The 25,099-nt window shown below is 42.3% G+C and overlaps 1 protein-coding gene across 2 annotated transcripts in view; it reads left to right on the plus strand.

Annotated features, from left to right (window-relative positions):
- The window catches only part of SLC5A9 (solute carrier family 5 member 9), a 41,318-nt gene extending 19,564 nt beyond the window's left edge, over positions 1-21,754 (plus strand). For both annotated transcript variants that reach the window (XM_079980317.1, XM_079980318.1), the window contains exons 4-15: positions 835-939; positions 5,772-5,936; positions 6,563-6,668; positions 7,816-7,896; positions 8,581-8,786; positions 9,968-10,103; positions 10,451-10,558; positions 10,701-10,851; positions 11,630-11,798; positions 14,233-14,448; positions 18,243-18,402; positions 21,348-21,754. In XM_079980317.1, coding sequence (XP_079836443.1) covers positions 835-939; positions 5,772-5,936; positions 6,563-6,668; positions 7,816-7,896; positions 8,581-8,786; positions 9,968-10,103; positions 10,451-10,558; positions 10,701-10,851; positions 11,630-11,798; positions 14,233-14,448; positions 18,243-18,402; positions 21,348-21,556 — 1,812 coding nt within the window. In that variant the 3' untranslated portion in view covers positions 21,557-21,754. The remainder of the gene's footprint in view (positions 1-834; positions 940-5,771; positions 5,937-6,562; positions 6,669-7,815; positions 7,897-8,580; positions 8,787-9,967; positions 10,104-10,450; positions 10,559-10,700; positions 10,852-11,629; positions 11,799-14,232; positions 14,449-18,242; positions 18,403-21,347) is intronic.
- The last annotated feature ends 3,345 nt before the right edge of the window (positions 21,755-25,099 follow it).

Consider the following 25,099-nt stretch of genomic DNA (forward strand, 5'->3'; position numbering starts at 1 on the left):
AGATGCAGCTGATGGACTATATGCAACTGGCCGAGATGACTGGCAGAATTAGAGACCTGGGAGAAGAGAGGGTTGAAGAAGACTGGAAGAAATTCAAGATTTATCTACAAAAGTATTGTAATTTGGTTGAATGTTAAGAAGGATGCTAGATCATAAATAATTGCCTACCATTGAATTAGATTTGAATTTGACGATAAGTGAGATTGAGGGAAACATAAAATTTTTGGAGATTAGATTAAATTAACTGAACAAGATTTAAGAATATAAATAAGATGATAAATTGCTGGAAAAAATTTATAATGATGTAAGTGGGAGTGGGAGACGCGAGGGAGTCCAAAGAAGTTCTGAAAAATGTGTTATGATCCATGTTATATTGTTTATTATTTTTGCATTTTGTATTTAAAAAAAATCTCAATAAATATTTATAAAAAAACAAAAACAAAAACAAAAATCCACTCCTTGTTCTCAGGAACCATCGTGTAAATTTGGTTACGATATCATAGGAGGTGCCCAGATGTGTAGCAAACAGACAGCTTTCCAAAATATATAGCAGAGAAATAAACAGAGAAAAACATGCAGTCAGCTCTTCTAATTTATGCTTAATTATGCAGATTAAAAGATTATGGCATTTGAGTAGTCCAAGTATTGGCAGCCAAACACTCAGAGCAGTAAAGTAGGAATCTCCATCACTGATGATCTTAGGATGAATCATGCAGTCTTTGTTTTTAAACAGGGAAATTAGATTTTGAGGTGTGAACTCTGTGCTTTCTCGCCACAGATAGAACATACAGCTGACCTTTTTCTATCAACTAACGGCAGCATTTTGTGTTTTAGATTGGAGCATCTCTGATGTCAAGCAATGTGGGGAGTGGCTTATTTATCGGCCTGGCGGGCACAGGAGCTGCAGGAGGCTTGGCCGTTGGGGGCTTTGAGTGGAATGTAAGATGTCCTTGAAGGATTCAACTTGCTCTTGACAAGGGATGTGGGTGTGGGCATCAGCTTAGTCAAGTGAAGAGGTTATTTGGTACTCCCCAATGCCTGAGTTTTATTGTATCTCCAACAAGACAATTGGAAATGCATAACTGATTTCAGCAGAAACATTAGTAGGCTCGTGTGGCACATTCCAATGTAAATAAGCAGGATAAAATTAATGCTAGAGCACATTTTCCTAGAACAAACAATAGTCTGAAACTTGGAAACCTCTGTAGCTTCAGATTTATTTTTTATTTTTATTTTTTTGAAACATTGGGCTGGATTCATTTGTGCTAGCAAAAGCCAGGGCAACAAGACCCACATGACCCAGTTACCTCCCCAAATCTGCTCAAGAGGATCAGGAGAACCCCCAGAACAGCACATGGGGGCATGGAGAAAGGGGAGATAATTCTATCTGGCAAGAATGAATGAATTAGATGTAGGATTGCCTGTTCTAGTTCTTGAAACTGTGCCTATAGCTTTAAGAGCACTGAGTCATAAAGATTGTATATAGCATCATGGTATTGAAAGAGGCTATTTGACCACTGCCCCATCTTCTTTAGCCTGCAGTGCCATCTAGGTGTGTGGTGCCACTGTTTCATTGGCTGGTGTCACTTGCAATCTTGGAACTCTTAAAACAAGTTTCTTGGTCTGAATCTGGCAACCTTATGCTGGATATGGGAGCTGGATATGGGAGAATGAGCCCCTAGTTACCCAGATGGGAGAATGAGCCCCTAGTTTTTACCATGTACCGTTGGTCATTTCTTGTTGGTAGGATTTGTTCTAGCTATTTGTACTCTCTCCCAGAGTTGCAAAATGAGGAATGTCAAGTAAAGGGTTGGTGCCAAGGATTAAAAACAAATGTTTAGTGGATAAGTTATTCTCTAGTTCACCGCTATGGATTTTAGAGAGCATTGGGGCAAATTTGTTTCTAAATTGAAAAGGATGCTAACATGAACACTACTAATGGCAGTATTCTACTCCTAAATGTGAAACTGTCTTCAAGCAAATGTTGATTCATAATAGTCACTTGCAGCAAACGTCAGTTGTATTAATACATTGCTGCAATAAACTCCTATAGAGTTTCTAAAATAAGAGGATTATCTTGTGGAAAAAAATGTTTTAAATGATAAGTGCCTTTTAACTTTCATCAAATTCACGTTATTATCATGATGATAATATAGTATTTATGGTAGTTGAGAGGTAATGTGGTTCCCACTTCTATATATTTCAAGAGGGTGTGCAGAAAGCAGAAGGCAGGAGAAGTGAACTGAAAGAGGCTAGCTCTGTGCCAGCATTGTTTGAAGATCATGGCTATGCCGCTACTGGAGGAGCTGGTGCTGCATGCAGTGACAATGCTTCACTCACAGCACAGGTCTGCAGCTGTCCTGAGGGATGTGTGAGCTTCTCTGCTGCCAACAAAACCGGCAGGTTGGCTGTCTCTAAAATGAATGACTCCCCTTGGTGCAAAAGGTCACCCAGTAATATACCTCCTGTTGCAACAAAGTTCACTCTTGCTAGAACAATAATGATGTGGGATGAAAGAGAGGGCTCCAAAATAAGGCAGCATTCTTCTGAGCTATCAGCAGTGTTCACCTTCAAGCAGCCTGATCACATTGCTTGGCTTTAACCACAGCAGTGTGAGCCCTGATGTGCAACGTTTCAGCAGAGGTGGGGGACCCATGGAGTTCCAGATGTCAGAGTCTAAAACAGGCATAGGCAAACTCAGCCCTCCAGATGTTTTTGGCCTACAACTCCCATGATCCCTAGCTAACAGGACTAGGGGTCAGGGATGATGGGAATTGTAGTCCCAAAACATCTGGAGGGCTGCGTTTGCCTATGCCTGGTCTAACAACATCTAGAGGACCATAGCTTCCTCACCCCCGTGTTAAGTCTGAATCCAGCCTTCACTTTAAAATGTTTTAAAACACCCCACCAGATGTTTTAGACTACAGTGTGGTCCAAACCATCTGGAGGGCACCAAGATGGCAAAGGCTGACCTTATCCTATGCCTGGCAAGTAGCATGGAGTTCATTTATTTTGCCCATCTACCAGAAACTTCTATCCCTTGCCCTACTCCTGGCTTTCTTTTCTCTTACATTTATATCCCAACCTTTACTCCACCTCCTCATTTCATCCTCACAAACAATCTTGTGAGGTAGTTCAGGCTGGCAGACAGTAACTGGCCCAAGGCCACCCAGTGAGCTCTATGGCTGGGTGAGGATTTGAACCCTGGCCTTCTGGATCCTAGTGGAATCTAACCACAACACCATACTGGTTCTGTTTTCACAGTTATATATTTGTCTTTTAAAAAAATAAAAAAAGTTTTATTAACGTGCCAATCAAATCACATTAATTCCAAATCACTTTAGTTCCAAATTATACAGCCAAATTGTTTAAAATTTTGTTGGGGGTACCCATACTTCGAGCTCCGAAAGGGATCCAAACATCACTCTTGCTTCTGCTTTAATTATACAGTTCTGTCCAGATAGTCTCTCTGTTATTTTCCTCATCTTCTTGTTTTTATCATATATTCCTTTCTTCGTGATCTCTGATAATCTTCACAAGCGGGTTAAGAACAAACATATCCTGTGTCGATTTTACACTCTCCAAGAGCCATATCACATAAAGGACAGACGCCATTTCCACACCTCCGTAAAGAACATTCCCACAGTCTGTCCGTTGATTTCCACAGGCCTGCCAATCTGTATCTCAGGGGGCCCTGCCAGGTCAAATTCACATTCTGATAACCATACATTCACATTCCGATGACCATGGTCCTCCTCCCCCTCGTCCTCCTGTGGGCAGGCCTGACTTAATGAATCTCCATTTGTAACTGCATCACAAAGCTTTCTTTTCATTCCCGATGATTCCCACCAGTCCTCTCTTTGATCAGTAATTCATTCCCACACAGTTCTTAATCTCCTGCTTATGATTAGTAATTTGCAACGATTCTTTCTCTCTGGGGGGGGGGGAGGATTATTGGGTACTCACATAAGACAAAAAAAGAAAAGTTTTTTCCTCCCCCCCCTTTCCGTTTCGCTCCGACATACCGATCTTTTAATGATGAGTCTTCACTTAATTTATTGTCCAGCCCATCGCTCAGCATCACAGAGATCCCATTAATCAGCAGTCTTTACTCCCGATCTTCACTTGAAGTATGTGCATTTGCTTCTTTTTCCAATTATATATTTCGAGCTGATGCAAACCAGTGCGCGATCAGAGACAGCGTCCGGGAGAGCCGACCCCACCCGAGGGCTTCGTGCCTAGTGCCCTCACCCCCTTCTTTCAAATCCGGGGGTGAATTATGGACATAGCAGGCCAGGCAGTGCCCCCCATTCCCTTGGGGGGCAAGGGAGGCTGCATACTCCCATATTAGCCTCTTAATTACCTCGTGTGGGTCGGAGAGATGTTATTGTCAGCCCCCCACAGTTATATATTTGTCATGACATATGGCGGTCAAAAATATTCACAGAAGGTGAGAAAGGTTGATACGCCATTCATATGCCCTGACAAAGAAGGATGTAATTCTCCTTTTCTGGCACAACTGTACCTTTTCAAGGGCAGGAGAGAGCTGCCGATAGAGGAGATCCAATGGCTGTTGCATGGTTTGTGTCTGCTCCCAATGCTGCCAAAAACACAATTTGTTGTGCTTTTCTCTTGTATTTTTATCTTGTGAACTGCCCTGAGATCTTGGGATGAATGGCAGTATATAATAATAAATAATAATAATACTACCAGATAGAGTGGGGCTATAGTGCTCTATCCTATGGCTGGCTCCCCTGCCTCAGTAGAGCAGTTCATAGAATCACATCACAATTTGTGAACTTAAACACAATACAGTGATGCCTTCCAGCAGTCATAACCTTTTTGACACTACAACAGCAGTGTTGTCAACCCATTTCATTCGGGAGTGATCACATTCCAAACCCTGAAATCTCCTTTTGCCCAGGATCTATTTCTGGCAACCCACACCCATGGTTTTTGTGATTCACCCTTGTTTTTTGAAAAGTACTGATCAAAGATTGTATCCATTCTCATCTTTACTCCAATCTGTCTAGGGATGGGTGGACTCACGGAAGCCCAGTCCATCCCAGTTCTCAAAAGTGACAGGACTAAGTATATTCTGTTCCACTTCCAGGTGAATTTTTAAATTCCACCTGCAAGCACACATTAGGAATATGTGTTTAGAAGCATCTTATGAAGTAGTCTGAGCATTGCATTCACTTCCCTCATTTTCTGAAAGTGTGTTGCTAGCCTTCCATGGCCTGAGCAGCTAGCATATGGGTCTTTTTGCTGTCACATGCCTTGAGTGAAGACAGAGCAAGTCTCCCTTTTAATGACAATGCTTAATGACGTTCCATTGCTCGGGGGGGGGGGGATTGTACAGGAAAAAAACCCACAATTGCCTCCAACGCTTAAAGGGGGAGACGGGACTAGACCACTAATAGAATCTGCCAACCTGCTGATTCTGAAGTGGATCATTGACCCATAATCTGGGTCAAGATCTGGCCAGGTTGATCAGGTGAGTTCACACTGGAATCTGAGTAGGGCAGATTCCTTCTCCATTCTTACATTAATCCAATGGCCTTCGAGCCTCTTTTCATCCCTTCCTTCACGTAGTTGAGAACCAAGCAAGGCATTCCAGTTTTGTAGCACATGTTGTATCTGCCATTCTTGTTCATTAGAAATACTGGCAATTTGCCTTTCCAATTTTTATATAAACTATTGCTTGCATAGAATTGACTGTGTATCACAAAGTCTGGGCATCCATTGCATGTGTTCTTCTTCCTTGTTAGGCCACCTGGGCATTGCTGGTCCTCGGCTGGATCTTTGTGCCAGTTTACATCTCTTCGGGAGTGGTCACCATGCCTGAATACCTGAGGAAAAGATTTGGAGGGCAGAGGATTCAAATCTACCTATCTGTACTGTCCCTCATCCTTTATATATTCACCAAGATATCAGTATGTATCTCGGGGAAATAGAGTTGTAGCTTGTAGAGCACAGCACTTTCACAGAGAGGTTATGGGTCATTAGTGTGGACAAGTCATTCCATTATCCTCACTGAACTAGTCCTAAATACTGGATCAGTCCCTTCACTAAACATTATATACAAGCTTTCAGGGCTACCACTCCATGTTGGAGGAGGCCTGTGGTGGTCTCCCTCTTCCATCAATGGGCCCTGGTGGGCTTGTGTGATAGTAAGCAATGGTTGGATCTACCTGCCATTGCAATGTTCTCCCCAAAACTCTCATTACTTCAGGGTCTTATGAAAAATTTAAATGCAATGAGACCTAGCTGCCTGATGCAGCTTGGACTGCCAGGCCAGGATTTTATTTAACAGGTGGGGCAGAGCAAGTGTCAGCCATAGGCCCAGTTGGGTGATGGAGCCTGGTATCCAAAGATACCAGGTATGGATTCTGCTAGCTTTTGTCAACACGTGCATCAGTTGAGGTTCTGACATTTCTGATGCCTGATTTGATTATTTGCAAGAGTAATTTTATTGTAATTTTCCAGGCAGAATATTTATTAGAGATGTCATAATCCAATGCTACTGGTATCAAGGTCCTTTTTCTTGTATTTGTTCCAGACAGATATTTTCTCTGGTGCACTTTTCATCCAAGTCTCCCTTGGTTGGAACCTTTACCTTTCTACGGTGATCTTGTTGGTCGTGACAGCCGTCTACACTATAGCTGGTAACTATGCTGTATAAAAATGCCACTATGAAAAGCCAGATATAGCCAGATAGTGTGGACAGTTTCAGGTCATGCTTCATGGATACCAGTGAGGGGGCATCCAGTAGGTGGGGATTTCAACTGATACCAACCAAGCTACCTACAATGGACTTAAAAGTATAGCACCTGTAGTCAAGTTGGCGGGTGGGGAATGTTGTAATTTTCAGATATCTCCAATGTGCTGCATTCAGACTTGTGCTTTCAAAGCAACTTTGCTGGGTTTGAGGATCAAGCTACTTGAGGTGCTCAGCTGTGTGACTGTCTTCCCTGAAGTGTGTGCTTAAGTTAAAGCAGCTGTGAGGAGCTAGTATCTGCAGCAGGAAATTACAAGGAGGGCAGAGGGTGTTTCTCTCCTGCCCTGCAGACCATTCTTTTCTTCTTCTTTTTTAAAAAACACCATTTTCAAGCCCAGGTTGTCATATGTCATCTTTTTCCAGGACACGTCTTCTTTTTCATGGGTAGAGTCATCACAGTTATCCATAGTTAAAAGTGGAATTTGGCAAATGTGTCCTCTTTTTTGCTCTTCAACATATGGCCGCCAAAGGCCAGCCAGGCATATTCCCTCCCCAAGAGGCAAAACGTCAGCTTAGAGTAGGAAAAGAAAAATAGCCTAAGGGGGAAAAATGAGAAATGGCCCCTTTCCCTTTCTGATCCTGACTGCAGTTTCCTGCAACTGATTTGTCACAAGTTTGGTCCGAAATGTGCAAAGTTTGAAGGAACAGTGATTTCACTATTCCATTCCTGCATTGCAGGGGTTTGGTTAGATGGCCTTTGGGTTCCCTTCCAACTCCACAATTCTATGATTCCATGATTCATTTTATGTACTCAAAACCTTAGTTTTTGTAGAATCATAGAATTGCAAAGTTGAAAGAGACCCTGATCTGATCCAACCCCCTGCAATGTAGGAATATGCAGCTGCCCCATACACGTTATCAGCACCATGGTCTAACCAACTGAGCACTCCAGGCTCTTGCTCATGTGTTAAAATCCTATTCTTTTCATCGATTCATTTATTAGAATCACATTCCATTTTGTAACAGAGTAAGGGAAACCACAAAAATGTAGAAATATTGGTCTTTGAATCAGTTCTTTCTAATCTTTTTCACAGGTGGTTTAACTGCAGTGATATACACAGATGCTTTGCAGACTGTGATCATGGTACTTGGAGCGTTGGTTCTTATGTTTATCGGTGAGATGAAGATGGGATTGTGTTGCTTTATTTCTTTGGCTAATAGAATGACACATCTTGGGGGGGAAACGCCAAAAACCATCTGGGTTGATGTCATCTCAACTTCTACATCAAACTTTTTTTTTATGAGAAGAGAAAACTGGACTTAAGTTTAGTTAAATGTTTATTATGTCTCATCTAATATCTGCAAAAGCTCTGCACAATTAATATGGCTTGTTTAACCAATGTGTGGTTAGTTTGAGCATCTGAATCTAGCCTAGCAGATTTAACTATTTTGTATTCTGGCAACCAACTACACTGCAAAGATATGGTTTGTTGTTGGCTTGCAAAATGTGGCTTGTTTTGACTATAGTTTGGTGTCGTGCCTGAACCCAACAACCTTGCTTACTTTGGGTTTGTCTGGCCACTTCAAGTGCCTTCCATGGGGGAGGGGGTAATTATTGGTAATCCATGGAGTCAAAAGCTTAAAGCCCTTCCTTCAAAATGCCATGGTCCCAATCCAGCTTGCCCCTCCCTGCAATACTATTCCCCAACACAAAGGAAACCATTAACAATTCATATTACAAACTTCACATCTGGTTTGACCCTGCAAAATGTGGCTGGAGGGGACGATGTATAGCTGGGGGAAAAATATGGATGGATGACATGAGCTTGCTGACTGGACTGTGGCCTCTTTCATTTCAGGCTTTGATAAAGTTGGGTGGTACGAAGGACTGCAAGAGAAGTATAGTCGAGCCATCCCCAGTGTCATTGTGCCAAACACTACTTGCCACTTGCCACGGGAAGATGCCTTCCATATGATGAGGGACCCTATCAATGGAGATATTCCATGGCCTGGACTTATATTTGGCCTCTCAGTGCTCGCTCTTTGGTGCTGGTGCACAGATCAGGTAAACTAAATCAGGTAAAGTAAATACCGCATTTTTCGCTCTATAAGACGCACCAGACCATAAGACGCACCTAGTTTTTGGAGGAGGAAAACAAGAAAAAAAATATTCTGAATCTCAGAAGCCAGAACAGCAAGAGGGATCGCTGCGCAGTGAAAGCAGCAATCCCTCTTGCTGTTCTGGCTTCTGCGATAGCTGCGCAGCCTGCATTCACTCCATAAGACACACACACATTTTCCCTTACTTTTTAGGAGGGAAAAAGTGAGTCTTATAGAGCAAAAAATACGGTATGTCTTTCTTGCTGCATGTTTGATAGATTTATCACTGCCCTCTACAGGAGAGTTTTAGGACTAATTTATTGTGCTGGGATCAAAAACCCATTGGATTATTTCAGTCAAAATCAGCATATGAGATCTCTGTTTCCTTGTACTTACAGCACGTAAGAATCATTTGCATTACTCAGATTCTGAGCATGCATTAAAAAATTCAGAGGCAGAGTTAAAGCCTACTGTTACGAGAAAAAACAATGGGTGCCTTCAGTGCTAGTTGCACTTAGAGTAGGCCCATTAAAGTTAATAGACACAGCTAACCTAGGCTCACTAATTTCAGCAAACTGAAGAAACAGCCCTAACTCAGCCCTGTTACTTGAGGTAATGGAATGGAATACAGTGGTACCTCAGATTACATACGCTTCAGGTTACAGACACTTCAGGTTACAGACTCCGTTAACCCAGAAATAGTACCTCAGGTTAAGAACTTTGCTTCAGGATGAGAACAGAAATCGTGCAGCGGGAGGCCCCATTAGCTAAAGTGGTGCTTCAGGTTAAGAACAGTTTCAGGTTAAGAACAGACCTCCAGAATGAATTAAGTTCTTAACCCGAGGTACCACTGTAGAAACTTTCCTTATAGCCAGTCCGATTAACCATGCATTAATTGTATAGTACATTTTAACAGGATACGTATGTTTCACATGTATTTAGGCAGCTTTTGTCTCTTAATTTGAGAAAGGTTATCTCTTGAAGATTCTTTACAAACCCTCTAGCCTAGCCTTCAGTTTTTAGCGACTGACATTTCTTAACAATTTGGCCAAAAGATTGCTTTGACTATCTTGGTTCTCTTCCATTTCCAAGAATGTGAAACAACCTGTGCAAAGTTTCCTTAAAACTAACTGTTTCTCCTTTCAGGTAATTGTGCAAAGGTCACTCTCTGCGAAGAGTCTCTCTCATGCTAAAGGCGGGTCTGTGCTAGGCGGATATTTGAAAATCTTCCCAATGTTTTTCATTGTCATGCCGGGCATGATTAGCAGAGCTCTCTATCCAGGTAAGCTTCTGCTGGCTGTACTAAGGCTACAAGTGCCCACAGGTGGCCATTTACAAGGAGGGTGGACAGCTGTAAACATGCAACCACCTACAGTAGGAACTCATCCAGCTATATGGGGAGACAAACTTTCCCAACACAGTCATCTGCTGTCACCCTATATATGTATGGGTGGCACTGTCAGAAGTAATAACTTTTGGGACAGGAAACACATGGCATGGATCTCAAACACAACCTGAAAGGCATATGTCTGCTGCACCCTTAATCACCCATAAATGTAAACAGCAACTGCTTCCTCTATATCTCCTATAACTAAAACCTGAATTTCTTTATTTACTTGCTCGCTCCAGATGAAGTGGGATGTGTAGACCCAGAAATTTGTGAAAAGGTCTGTGGAGCGAAAGTGGGTTGTTCAAACATTGCCTACCCTAAGCTAGTAATGGAGCTCATGCCTGTAGGTAAGGTAATTCTATTCTTGTCGAGAGTGAGGTGGACCACATGGGCAAGCATTGGCCTGCTGATGAAGTGGGCTGATGCCTGGGTGGGCTGGTGAGAGTTCGCTGGTGAAAGTTAACTAGGCTTTCCTTGTTGACTTCTTAGGACTCCGTGGCTTGATGATTGCCGTGATCATGGCTGCCTTGATGAGCTCTCTCACCTCTATCTTCAATAGTAGCAGCACCCTTTTTGCCATAGATATCTGGCAGCGACTCCGCAAGACGGCCACTGAGCAGGAACTCATGATCGTCGGAAGGTTCTTTTTCTTCCCCACACCTTAATTTGCTTATCAAAAATGCTCCCTGAGCACTTCCCACAAACTGCCTAGTGCCCTCAGTTGCCCCTTATCTGCAGGTGCACCTAGTGCAGTTTCCAAAGAGGTTTCATGCCCACGATTATCAAAATTCCTTGTGTGCGCTCCTGTTAAGGTTCAGTTGGAGCCCAAGCAATGCGTGAGCTGGGGCAAGAACTTGTGAGATGCTGCAAAAGTCATAGGAAACGTTCCACGGTGTATATTCTGTTTCCAGGGCTGCATATTCTGCTTCAGTTAAGAACTGAAAGCAACTCAAACTGAGCCATGAAAGTCTCTGATCCAAATCACTGAACCTGATCCCAAAGCAGATTTGGTTGGACCAAATGCTCATGTCATTGCCCTCCACAGCTGGTGTCCTCCTGTCTCCATACCCAACTCTGCAGCTTGTGCCGTTGGCTGTGTGCTCTCCCCATTTCTGGGATTGCTCTGCAGCTGCTCAAGTGACTTCTGCCTGTAAAAAATCATGGCCGCCAGAGATGGGAGCTGTCCACGATCATTGCAGCAGCAGCATGTTTGCAGCTTTCCCTTAACGTCCTTTTGGTCAATGAAATGTACTCTCTGTTTGAAGTCTTGACAAAGCAGCACTTGCCAAGTTTTCCCCAAACCCTGTTGTGCTGTGAGGGGGGAAATCCCCACCCCCTTTCCATGGCTCCATAGAGAACATCAAAAGTTAGATTTGTCAAGTTGTGCAGAAGTAACATGCTTTGTCCTGCACTTGCAGGGTGTTTGTCCTCATTCTCGTTGCCATTAGCATCCTCTGGATCCCCATCATCCAGCTAGCCAACAGCGGTCAGCTCTTTGACTACATTCAGTCAATAACCAGTTACCTAGCGCCACCCATCACTGCCCTCTTCATCCTAGCAATCTTCTGCAAGAGGATCAATGAGCCAGTAAGTACAGAATCAATGAGGAGGTGCGTATGAATAATAGCATCTCCCAAATGTCATCGTTTCATAGTTTTTCAGGGCAGACAAGACCATTCATTACGATTATATTGACTGACTTTCCCTTGAATGCAACAACTGTGGAATTTAGGCCCATTAGAGGACAGCATCTCTTTAAAAAAAGATTCTCAGGGCTTTGATTACTGGTTTAACTGAAAGAAGTGATAAGGCACAGGAAGTGAGAGGGGGGAGCAGGGAGAAAAGAAGGGACTTCATAAAGATTCACCAAAACTTATTCTCTCCCCCCCCCCACTGCTTAGAAAGTAATTCTTATTCAGAAACTGAATTTCCCTAGCTTTAATCTTTCAGTCATCAAATCTCCTTTGGTTTGAGACTTCAAGAGAGCTGAGCCGTATATAATTATGTGGGAGATCTAGCCACATTGTGAAATCAAGCCAAGTTTCACTTGTTTCTTTTTGAAAAACTTGCTAAATAGACCCATTTCTGCAGAACTGTATGTCCTGGTATAACACCAGCACCTCAAGTTGAGGGGGACGCCATTTTTCTCTAAACCCACACAAGTGAGCATTCAGTAACCATCTTCTGGGGCTCAGGACTCAAACCCCAGGTGCCCCAGCGTGCAAGGAATACCAGTTAGGACTTGACTTCCTGAGGACCTTGGGGACTGTGCCTGTCCCAAACCCATAGCATTTAAGAGGATAATTTGAATAGGTATACTCCCTTCAAAGGGAATGGGGCAACTCAAACACTGACCAACTCACTTCAGGTCTTTGCCCCTTCAAACCCAGTTAAGGGTATTGGGGTGGGGAGTGGAAGGAAAGGGCTTTGTTTTTGTTTAAAGGGAATTTCAAGGAATAAAAAGAAGCGGCATGATGTAAGATCAAACAAAATCAGAGATCCGTTATTCTAGGCTACTTGTAGATGTGCAATATAATTTTCTGGCCTTTTAACCCATAGGAACCCATAGTTCTTTCATCAGTTTCCAACACCAGCTTTGTTCTAGATTCCCACCCCCCTCCCAGGTGAAAGCCATACATTTCATGCAAACTTAGGTTTTTCTATCCATTCAGTCCCCTTGCTTGCTTTCCCTCCCCTCCCCTTCCCATGGGGCTCCCATACGCAGCTATATAAATGTCATTTACATAGGTCTGTTGTTTACCCAGTGTGGTTTGGGCAATGGCTGCATTAATTCTGTTCGTATTCCAGCTAATTGTATAGCTTGACTGATGAAATTTACAGGAACTTGGAGGGGACAATTCTCACTTAATGCTGAAGAGCTAGTTTGGGACCTATCAATGTTCCTACGGGACTGATGGTCAAAGCCAGAGGGGTCCTGGAGAAACTCCACCTGATAATATGGATGCTTTTTAATCTGGGTTCCAACCAGGCATGCTGTTTTATCATTTCTGTGCTTCCTTTAATGTATCCTTGCAATTTCAGTCCTATGTCCTGGGCACTAACTTGATATCTGATCCTGAGTTCATGCCCCAATGCTGTCAGCCTAATCCTAACTTCTCTTCCTGATCTGAAAGCCATCCTCTCCAACTCTGTAGCAGTGCAACACTATAATCAGTTCACTCATTAGTCTTTGCTGTCTTTTCAATGTAATTAGTCCCACGGGAGCCTCTCTAGAAGTTTCCACTGTGCTTCTGCAGTAATTAAAGGCTTGTAACGATGTGGGTTCTTATCTTGAAAATCTCTGCCAGGGTGGAATTAGGGACCCCAGTTTTGTGTTAAGGACTCATGCGGTTGGTCCCACTCTTTGTATGCCTTTAAACATTAAACTAGTGCTGTAGGATAAACTGTCTAAAAAGCTGTTCTGAAGGCATTACTTTAAAAAGGTAAATACATTGACTCAGAGGCAGAGTGTTACAGTGGTCAAAAGCTTATTGGTCTAGGGATGTGGGGGTTTTTGTTACCAGAACCAATATAACTAAGTTAAGATTTGAAATAAGGCTTTCTAAGTCTAGGTATGGCAATCTTATATATTAGGTGACAATGACTCTCATAAATAAATACCTGTTAAAATATAGTACATGTGTTTAAATTATAACTAAATATGTTTTTAGCCCTTCTCTCAATAAAGAATGAAATTGGATCGTGTTAATTTCCAAACTGGGATGTTTTAACAAAATCAGTAAGCAAGGACTGGATTTAACTAACTCATTCCACCAGTGGAAGCCAGCCCAAGGAATTCCACTAGCATAACAGGGCTTTCCCCAACTCCCCCCCCCCACTCTAACCTCCACTCTGAAGGGACAGGAGAACCCACAGAACACCATATGTTGGTAGCCTCCATTGGGCAAGCAGAAATACTTGCACTGATGGATCAATCTCCCTAGCACTGCTTTGAATCCCACCCCATGTTTCCAACTCCTCCACTCAAATTTCATCACATCTCCCTATGTTTTCTTCCCAGGGAGCTTTCTGGGGACTGATGTTTGGGTTAGCAGTCGGACTCGTTCGGATGGTTATGGAGTTTATCTACATGGCGCCCTCCTGTGGTGAGGAGGACCAGAGGCCAGCTCTGTTGAAAGATGTGCACTATCTGTACTTTGCTATCCTCCTGTGTGTGCTAACAGCAGTTGTCATTGTCACTGTTAGCCTCTGCACACCACCAGTCCCAGAGGAAAATGTAAGTGGTTTTCAAGGATGAATATTATTTTTAAAACAAAACAAAACACCCAAACACTTGCCTAGTTTTCCTTGTTGTACCTTGGACCCCTCAATTACTACTGCAAACTGGAAAGCCCTACAAAGAAGTCTTCCTTCTGCATGATCTTGCTTCCCAGGTATTATAGGGTTAAAAATCCTTTAGACTCAGTGAGCACTGGAAATGGAAAGCAGGCTTCCATGCTGTGAGGACACTACTGGCACATCCTATCAAGTAGAGAGGCAGACAGTGGGGAAGAAATCATATTAGAATGGGCTGCTGAGGAGGGGATGTAATGGCTCTAATTGAACCCTCTCTCATATTTCAGAAGAGATGGCATCAATCTTGTAAGCTAACAAGATTAATATTGTTGGAGCCTTGGCATTTAGAAAGAACATTCCATCCCAAAGTGATCTCAATTACATTGAACGACTGAGGTTTGGTAGCAAAGAACTTTATTTCATTTGCTGCATAAAACTGGTAAAAAAAAAAAAGTTTTCTTTCAGTGAGTTCTTGAAGAGATGCTTTGAATACTTTCTCACAAGTCTGGTTTTCCCAAAAGCAGCCCAATCCTGGTTTTACTGGGTCAGCTTAGTGAATAATGGAAAGAGTTTTCCTCAGTGAACAAAAGTATGGATCATATTCTCAACTGATGTGAATAGACAATGGGTTCAGAGTGCCTGCAGCCCTCAGCTTTCCCAGGTAGCCTTCCTTCCAGACAGTTTCAACTCCACTTGACTTCCCATATCAGAGTGGGGCTCTCAGAATTGTATGGCCTAGGAATAGTGAAGAGATTTGTCCAGGCTGCATTTTTCAATGAGCTGGACTAATATATAATCTGAAGCATAATTATCCTTCAGATTTTGCACTGAATTTTAGAATGCAGGTTTAAAATACATATTTTGTGATAAAACATGTACTTAAATATGAATTTTCAGACAGATTAAAAAAACCAAAATGTAAATATGTAATGGAACACATGCAAAACTGACAAGGACTGAAAAGCATGGCCTAGCATGGCCACAAAGGAGTGATTAGTGAACCTTAGGCTGAAATGATCTCTTGAATGATCTCTTGAACCTATGCTCTTGAATGGATAAGGACCCTGGCTCCCCATTGCAGAGTTGAGTACAATCCTCCTGGAGTTTTATCTGGGAAAGTGTGACTACACATGGCCTCTCAAAACTTTCTCTGATGACCTTCTCCTCTGACAGTAGCAAATGGACAGAAGAGGAAGGAGAGATTTGTATCTGGTGTTTGAGTAGTACCGTTAATGCACCAAGCTTTAAATGAATTACAGCCTAAAAACAGCAAGCAGAAGCATTTTTCCCTGCTGTTTTGGACACTCTCCCATCCCTGTGGTGATGGATGCTGTACTGCAAAACAAATATGCAAAGAATTTGTTTGGTATGCCTCAGAGTTCATATGTCTTCATTGTACATAGCCCATATTGTGTCATGTCGTCCTTGAAAACTCTGCAAAGGAGCTTACAATTAAATTTGAGACTGTGAAGCTGAAACACAACTGCCAGATGCCAGATGGCATTTTGGAAGAGAAGGATTTATTCTAGTTCGACAGAGGAAAAGGGGGGAGGGAAAACTTTTTTAAACAATCTTGACAAAGTTTCTTTTAAGGTTTGTCAGACGAGAACACGAGGAAGTGGGGAGTGGCAGAGGAGGAAGTGAGGTCACAAGAGGATAGTGGTACTGTATTAATTCAATTAAAAACTATGTCCCACTTTTATTTATAAAATAAATTCAGAATAGATTGCAAAAATAGTAAAATGTCTAAAAAGACAATGGGAGTCAGAATTCTTTCTCCTCACAGCAGCTCCCTCCCCCCCCCCCCGAATACTGAAACTATTCTACTGAGGGATTGTGAACCCTACTGAATTTATTTCTTTAGATGATTTATATGCCCAGGGTGGTTTACAGCGAAGCACACAGATCAAAATCCATAAAAACAGAACAATCCTTTAACAGCACATAACAACTAATTAGTGAATAACAAGTAACTAATAGCAGCAACAGCAGCAGCAATCACATCTCCCCTCCTCCAAATATGCACTGAAAAAGATGAGTCATAGCTAGCCTCCTAAAACTATAGATGGAACCAAATGCACCTTAGCAGTGTATCAGGAGCCACCACTGAAAAGGCCCTTTTCAAGGCTATCACACCATGTACCTCATTCCACAGAAAGACTACCAGGTGGGTTTCATCTGCTGATCTTAGAGCATGGACAGGTCGAGCCAAGCCATTGGGGGCTTTAAATGGGGTAGGCTGTAGCATGGGGAGCAAGGGGGAAGAAAGATCCTCCCAATTCAGGCAGAAACATTTACCATGTTGCTTCCACTCAATTTTGTGGGATTCTCCCTCAACCCTTAGGGTTATTTGAATGTCTTTCATTCATCAGATAAGAAGGTCCTGCAGCCACTGTACTTCCCAGCTTGTAGGTTTACTACTCCTTCACCTGCTCAGTTTAGTTTGTAGAACTCTAGTATGTGCTTGAAAAAAACAAGAGAAGACAGGATAAGCAACTGATGGAGTAACAGGGTCTCAGGTTGGCATGATGGGCCTTTCAAAGACACATGGTCTCTCTCCAGATAACACATATGAACTCTAGTATGGCAGAAATAAGTGTCCTACACAAGCCAAAGTCATGATGAGCCTTGCCCATGAATCTGTTTCCTATCCAATAAGTGCATTTTAGAGGTACAAGCATTAATCATGCCTGCACTTAAATTAGTTTAAGTGTTTTTGTCGCTACTGCTAAAACTATTTTATTTCATCCTAATGTATCTCTTCCCCTTCACTCACCAACAAGCCATTTGTGTTCAGAGGAAGAGGGAAATGTCTCCTGGATCCTTTTGTGTCCTCCAATTTCATTACATTCTAGTTAGATTTAATGAGTAACCAAAAGGGGAAAAAAGGAAAGGAACGTAAAAAAGAAAGAAAGAAGCCCCTAAAAGGATTCTTCAGGAAAGATGAGGATCATCAAATCAAAGCAATTTAGCACAATGTGACAAGAAAGATTAGCCTTGCCTGATGCTCATCTTGGTTGAAAATAATTTAAATAAAGCTATAAATCTTCCGGAGATTATACAACTTTTTGTGTCAGCTGGAAACTGCCTTCCAGATTTTGTGCCTGAAATTCAAAGTATTAAAACTACTGTTCATTTATAAGTGACCTTTTGAGAGTTACTTTCCAAGTAGAGTAGTATGCTAATGGCATGCTATGTGCAAATGTGTCTGTATTAGAACTCCCTACAACATTTTTGTTTTTTAGAAAAGCAACTTTAGGAGGGGTCAGTTTGGAGCAGAGAAGTGGGGGGGGGTGTGCTTAATGCTTCAACACAAGAGAGATGGGTGGCTTCCACATGAACTGGTGCTGCTTCCACATGCAAGTTTTTCAGTGTTCACATGATGCCATCCTCTTCAAAATACCCAGGAAGTTCCGGTTCTCTCTTCTGTTTTGTATATATAAAGGTTCTGTGTGCCACTCTACAATTCTATGATTTTATATTATTGTGATTCTGGGAGACAGCAAATCACAAGGTACTTACTTTTGAGTAGACATACATCAGATTGTGATGTGCCTTTTTAGTATGAGTTGCAGGACAACCTATCCCCACACAATTCGTGTGGCTAAAGCCATGCTCCTTTAAGCCCTTCTGTGTCAATCTGACTACATCTAAAGCAAGCAGACGCATAAGCTAAATGACACACAAATATTCTGCAGCTTTCACACCTTTGTTTTTCATTTGCAAATTACCCAGCTTGCCCGACTGACATGGTGGACTAGACACAGCAAAACAGATGAAAAAGACTTGGAGAGCCACACCTGCCCAAGCACAGAAATGATTTCCTCCAAGAGAGAGAATGATGTAGATACTGTTCAGTCAGAGAATGGAGATTTAGTATGTAAAGAGCATGGAGGTATGTTACCTGTTTTCTCCTGCCAGTTGTATATTTTTGTGTGTGCACAATATACATAGAACATCCAGGGTCCATCAAAGCCAATAGATGACTAGAAAGCTTGCTCCATAACCTTGTGTCCTCTGCTTAGTTTAAGTGGTTTGCCAAACTAGACACACCATGGTAGATAGGTGTAACTTTCTGCTCATGTTATAATGTATTGTACTTTTTCCTGATTTTATGGTTGTATCTTTTTGTAAACTGCTTTGAGGGTTTTATAATCAAGCAGTGTATAAATTTTATGAAATAAATAGAGAGCTAATGTTCCTAGAAATTAGCCGAATCTATGAGCAACATAGGTTTTGGTTTTTGCAGCAACATGTGCCAAATTCTACAAAAACTGATCAGTGTAGCATTCAATAAGTTATATTTTATAACGCCCCCCATGACTGTTGTTCTTTAAGAGACCTATTTTGAAACATTTTCCTTTGACGTGTAACATTTCTCCACTAAAATGAGGGAAACCAAAGATTGGAAAGCTTAATTGGACTTTTGGTCAGAGGAATTACTCTTTTACAAGTTCACAGCACTGCAATGTTATCTTCTGGCAGCAATTTGAGAGCAGAAAAAGGAAACCCAGTGGTTGCAACTTGAAAGTTGGATGGATGTAAAGTGTTGTGTTTAGCTGGAATAATCATCATTCATTATCGCAAAAAGATCTTGCATAAAATGTTTTAGTCATTTTCATACAGAATCTGAGAGTCAGCTCAGTGAGGAGATGCCACAAATATTTGTTTAGGATTAAAGCCATTCTCCTTGCCTCTCAGTCTAATCCGCAGGTATAATGGGAAACAACAACAAAGCAGCTTAAAAACCAATAAATGTATTATGACATGAACTTCTGACAAAATAGACTGCAATCCACTGAAGTATAAATCAAAGCATAATAAATTAGTTTGGCCACATCCACACCATACATTTAAAGCACATTTAACATGCATTTAAGACACACTGATTCCCACAAGGAACCCTGAGAAGTGTGATCTCTTAAGGGTGCTGGAAATCCAAGCTCCGTGAGGAGTAAACTGCAGTTCCCAGGTTCATTGTGGGAGCGCCGTGTGCTTTAAATGTATGGGGTTGTATCCAGCACAGCTAAAAGTCACTTAGCAGTATACTTGCTCCACTGGTGAAATGTTTTGTACCAGTGGAACATTGTTGCAAGAGAGAATGCATAGCAGATTGCACAAAAATTTGCTTATGCAATCTGTTTCATTGGATTCTTCTTCTGCACAACACTTAAACTCACACTTGCACTAGCAGACAGAACATTGGATAAAGCCTGTGGCCTTTAAGGTGCCACAACACTTTGCTGTTTTTGCTGCAGCACATATCTACACTTCTGAAAATTGTTGCATAGCAAGTAAAATGGGACGTTTACAAAGCCCCCTCCCCAAATCCTTGGATTTTCTAACTTGGCTGACTTCCCATCCTTTGCTCAGAGCTGTTGGATTTACCTTCATCAAAGTGTTCCTTTTAGAACTCATTGTCCTATATCTTTGTACAAAGATGGGGAAACTGTGGTCATGCATATGCTGTCGAGCTCCAACTACCATCAGCCCCAGACATCATGGCCAATAGTCAGAGATGATGGGAGCAATATCTGGAGGACCACAGGTTCCCTAGCCCTGCTTGGTGCCTGTGGAATAACAACTATGCTGGCCCACATGTTAAGTCCAGAACTGAGAAAAAAAGGCAGGGAATCAGGGAATCAGGAGACGGGGGCACTATTATCCTCTGAAACTCCTTATTGTGGAGAGGTCCAAAGGAAACAGGTCTGGAAACCACTGTAAAACGAGGAGACCAGACTTTTATCTGTGGGTCTGACAGGTAGTTTGATTCACATTCGAAGCAGCTGTTCAGCCTAATGTTGTTAATTATTTGTCACCTTTGTTTTCACATGAACTAAACTCATCTGTCCTTGCATCTGTTTGTAAACAGCTATCCTGAAGATGAGGTTATTAGCACTGACGGCAAAGGAAATGTAACATCCTTCATGCAAAAGCATAATGAGGCTCTGTGTGTGTGTGTTTATGCCATTTTAGTACCTCAAAGGGCTGCGTTTGGAAAAATAAGTGGGAAAGATATAAGATATAAGGGTTTCCTTCTGTTTTATATCTGGTCTGTTCTACCATGAGAGATGAAGAGGTTCAACAGGTGAAGTGAAGCTTTCCCTAGCAGGCAGATGTTATTAAAGGCATAGGAACTGAGAAAGACAGGGCAACAATGCTATGCACACACACATCATATTAACCAACAGATCTCGTTTGCTGGAGGGACTTCAGAGAAGGAAAGCAGGACAACAAAGCAAGAGCCTCTGTACTTTACGGCTTAGCATCCAGGAGCAAGGGCTTTACTTGTGTTCACTAGTAAGGTCCTTCCAACAGTGCACCCAATAGTATTGGTTCCCAGTCATTATGAAGTGTCCATGCGATCTAAATGCTGCTTCCTGGTAGCCTCAATAGTTAGGCTATAGCAGTGATAGCCAAACTTGGCCCTCCAGCTGTTTTTGGACTACAACTCCCATCATCCCTAACAGGACCAATGGCCAGGGATGATGGGAATTGTAGTCCCAAAACAGCTGGAGGGCCAAGTTTGGTCATCAGTGGGCTATAGTTTAGAAGTGGGAGCCAATGCTGGAGTTCAGGGGATCCAAGCCACCTGGGGATTGGGGTAGTACGTTGACCAGCAGTATAATGTCCTCTTGGCTCCAGTAACCAGTGCAGTAGCCATGCTGTACTTCGGAGTTGGGGAACCTGTGTGAGTTTGTGACTCTCCCATACTTCATCTGTCTCTGTCATAAAGTTACCTCATCCTGCTAAAACTGTAAAATACCAGTAAGTGGTTCATATAAACACACAAAACATTTTTAAAAATCCACACCGTTTTCCTCATTTTTCCCCATTCAGGAGTGAAGCAACCTTGCTGGAAGAAAGTGTTTTTCTGGTTCTGTGGGATTTCCACTGACCCCAAGCCCACTTTAACCAGAGAAGAGGAAGCGGCGCTTGAAAAGAAACTCACCAGCATTAAGGAAGAGCCAATGTGGAAGGCTGTTTGCAATGCCAATGCTGTAGCTCTCTTGGCTATTAACATCTTCTTATGGGGATACTTTGGATGAGCCCAGGATTGCCTTGCTCCAGTTAGAACAAGCACAGGCATCAACCAGAAGCTACAAGTTGCAATTCATCCAGCCGTGGACCTACACTGTGGCTTTAGCTGGTCCCCTTCTCTCAGTCTCCACCCCTATCAGTGATACCTTGATCTACCTCATTGGGTTGTTGTGAAGACACACGATAAAGTGATTTACACACCACAAGTCTAAAAAATATTTATTATTAATAGCTGTTACTTTCCTCCAAAGCTCCATGCTTCTGAAAATGGAAAGACATCTTTATTTACACAGTCATACCTCAGGTTGAATATGCTTCATGTTGAGCACGTTCGAGTTGCACTCCACAGCAACCCGGAAGTAACAGTCCGTGTTACTTCTGGGTTTCGCCGCTCGCGCATGCGCAGACGCTCAAAATCACGTCACGTGCATGCACAGAAGCCGCGAAAAGCAACGTGCGCGTGCGCAAACGTGCCGTCGCTAGTTACATTTGCTTCTGGATGAGAATGGGGATCCAGAACAGATCCCGTTTGCATCCCGAGGTACCACTGTATATAAAGTGGGGAAGAACTACTACATGGTAATTTTTAAAGCAAGAGATGCAATTAACATACCTTCCGGTCAGTCTTATTTCTTGAATGGCATGTACTCAGGCTGCCAGTCAGTGTAGACAAAACGAAGCTAGATGGGGCAATTATGTGACTGGATATAAGGGAGCTTCCTATGTTCCTATCTGCAGGTAAGCTTCAGAACGGGAGGCAGCTAATACCAAGAGTGCATTCATTATGCTCCTTTGGCAGCTTCCTATGCAGTGTTTAATTCAAAGGTCCAGCCAGGATGTGCTACATGAATTGTGCTGAGAAACATAATGGGTTTCTGAATGCATTCAGGTGGGGTCGTTGGAAACAATGGAATATAAAATCCACATTTCCATTTTGTTCTCAGCCACTGATGGGCACCATCAGAACTAGCAGCACCAGAACTAGGCATCAGTTCAACCAAGTAGAACTGTTTAGAAGACCTATATGCAGTCTCATACTGTACAGACATACATGGGTCAGAGGCCCTGACTTACTAAAGAAACAAAAAAATTCCTTCCAGTAGCACCTTAGAGACCAACTAAGTTTGCTATTGGTATGAGCTTTAGTGTGCATGCACACTTCTTCAGATAAATCACTAAAGAATGATTTTTTTCATGCTGGGACATTTCAAGAAATGAGTTGTTAGCACTATAGAATTCATACGTGTGTGTGTGTTGTAAACAGATTGTGATAGAACAGCACTATCCTAGGTGCAGTGTGTTGCCTCAATTGTAATTGACGTGTAAGTCCCTTGGCAGCAGACATTTTTAATGATGTCAATGCATACTTTCTTATTAATCTTCCTTGCTAGGGCTGTGTCGATCAGCAAATGATTATCATTCATTTTCCTGACAAATCTATCAAGGTCATTCATTATGGTTCCACACACAAAAAAAGAATCTTCTTTTAAACTAAGATTAATGACTTGCTGTTTTGTTGTCAGGCTGGCTGAGCAAGAGGAAATGAAATTAACAATGAACCCCTACAAACATGTCACTACACTAATTTATTGGGGAAATATTTTAAAATGTTATCTGAAATATAGTGGGTTTAAAAAGAAAACCTGCTTCTATGGCACATTTTTAGTACTGTAAGCAAAAAAAACCTCTACAAATTTGAGGAAGATGGGCATCAGATTTGCAAATCACTTTTCATCTTTTATGCACAACTCCCTATAAATTCTAAATATATAGAGGAGTTAATAAGATGACTTTCTCACCAATTAAGGCATTCATCTTTATTACACTGCAATCCATTTTGTCCAACACCAAGAAAATCCTTCCATGCTCGTTCATTCAAATTTAAAAAGACTTTCAGCTGCTAGAGACCATTCAGATCAGATAATTACCTTCCATTTCCAGCCTGAAATCCTAAACTTTGTTCAGATTGTTATACTGGCAAACTACAATGGCACATTAAAAACAACACAGTATTCTGGGATGTTTTCTTACAATGTTAGCAAGCACTAAATAGTATACGGCAGTAGTTTTCTTAAAATAGTTGAAAAACTCTTTTGTAAGAACAATTCCTTTGCTATGCAAGCACAACTGGGGTATGTGTGTGGCAACGCTACACCACCACCTCATGTCAGCTGATGTCACACAAACATGTACCTAGAAACCCTGGCCCAGTCAGGTTTGTGAAACCTGCATGGGTGTTCAAAAATGTACATATTTTCATCTTACACACTGTATGGGTTTGTGGTGGTAACACCAGTGTACATGCAGCTGAAAGGGGATGCGGGTGGTGCTGTGGTCCAAACCACTGAGACTCTTTGGCTTGCCAATCAGAAGGCTGGCAGTTCAAATCCGCCCAACGGGGTGAGCTCCCATTGCTCTGTCCCAGCTCCTGCCAACCTAGCAGTTCGAAAGCACACCAGTGCAATTAGATAAATAGGTATCTCTGTGGTGGGAAGGTAAACAGCATTTCCATGTGCTCTGGCTTCCGTCATGCTGTTCCGTTGTGCCAGAAGCGGTTTAGTCATGCTGGCCACATCACCCAGAAAGCTGTCTGTGGCCAAAGCCCGCTCCCTCAGCCTGAAGTAAGATGAGGGCTGCACCCTGTGGTTGCCTTTGACTGGACTTAACTGTCCAGGGGTCCTTTACCTTTACGTTTTACACACAGCCGCCATCCTTGTTTTAGAAAGTGTGGCACTCTGCTAAGGCAAGAATTCTCAAGTGCAGAAGTGTCGTCTTCTCAGTTTGGCACAGCTAAGGAGCTGGAAGTGAGTGGCAGAATCTCTCACTGTTGTTTAAAGGGCAGTTCCCACAAGTGGTCTGCTAACATAAGCGATATTACTGAGTGAACTGAGAGGTGACAAAATGCTACGTAGCTTTTGCAGAGCAATGGAAGCACTAGTGGGACAGAGGCAGTCACATTTCAATAACTCAGTGCTGCTGAAACAGTTTAGCACAATGCGGTAGGGCAGGCAGCACCGTCCTTAAGTATCGGCCACACTGAAACTGTTACGCTACAGTTCTCATTGTCCAGAAGAGAAAATCGACCTCTGTACAAGCAAAAAGATGGTCCCTGGTGAGATGGTGATTCCCATCTACCATAGTCTGCATTTAAGCAAGGAGATGGTGAAGAATGTGTATGATAGCTGCCAATGGAATTGATTCCAAGAGGTGGTTCCTCATCAACAGAGGCAAAAGCATTTTTCACTCTTTCTCTGTTGCCTGTGGGTTCTGTTCAAGCCATTTTGTATTGTGTCTGGGCAAGACTTCATTGTCCACTGGGTCATTCATCTTATCACAATGATAAGACTGGGTTTAAAACTCAGTCGGAAAAAAGCTACCCTACAGATGTGTTACCACTGAAGTAGCAAGCAGACTTCAGAGATGTTGGGGCTTTTTACACAGAGGGCATAAGAGAAAGCACCAAACAACCCACACCAATTAAAAAACATTAAACTGTTTATATTGCTGTAACTGTCCTGGGATCTTCTAGTGAAGGGCAGGTAATAAATCTA

The sequence above is a fragment of the Podarcis cretensis genome, assembly GCF_951804945.1.
Source record: "Podarcis cretensis genome assembly, chromosome: 6".
Lineage (NCBI taxonomy): Eukaryota > Metazoa > Chordata > Lepidosauria > Squamata > Lacertidae > Podarcis > Podarcis cretensis.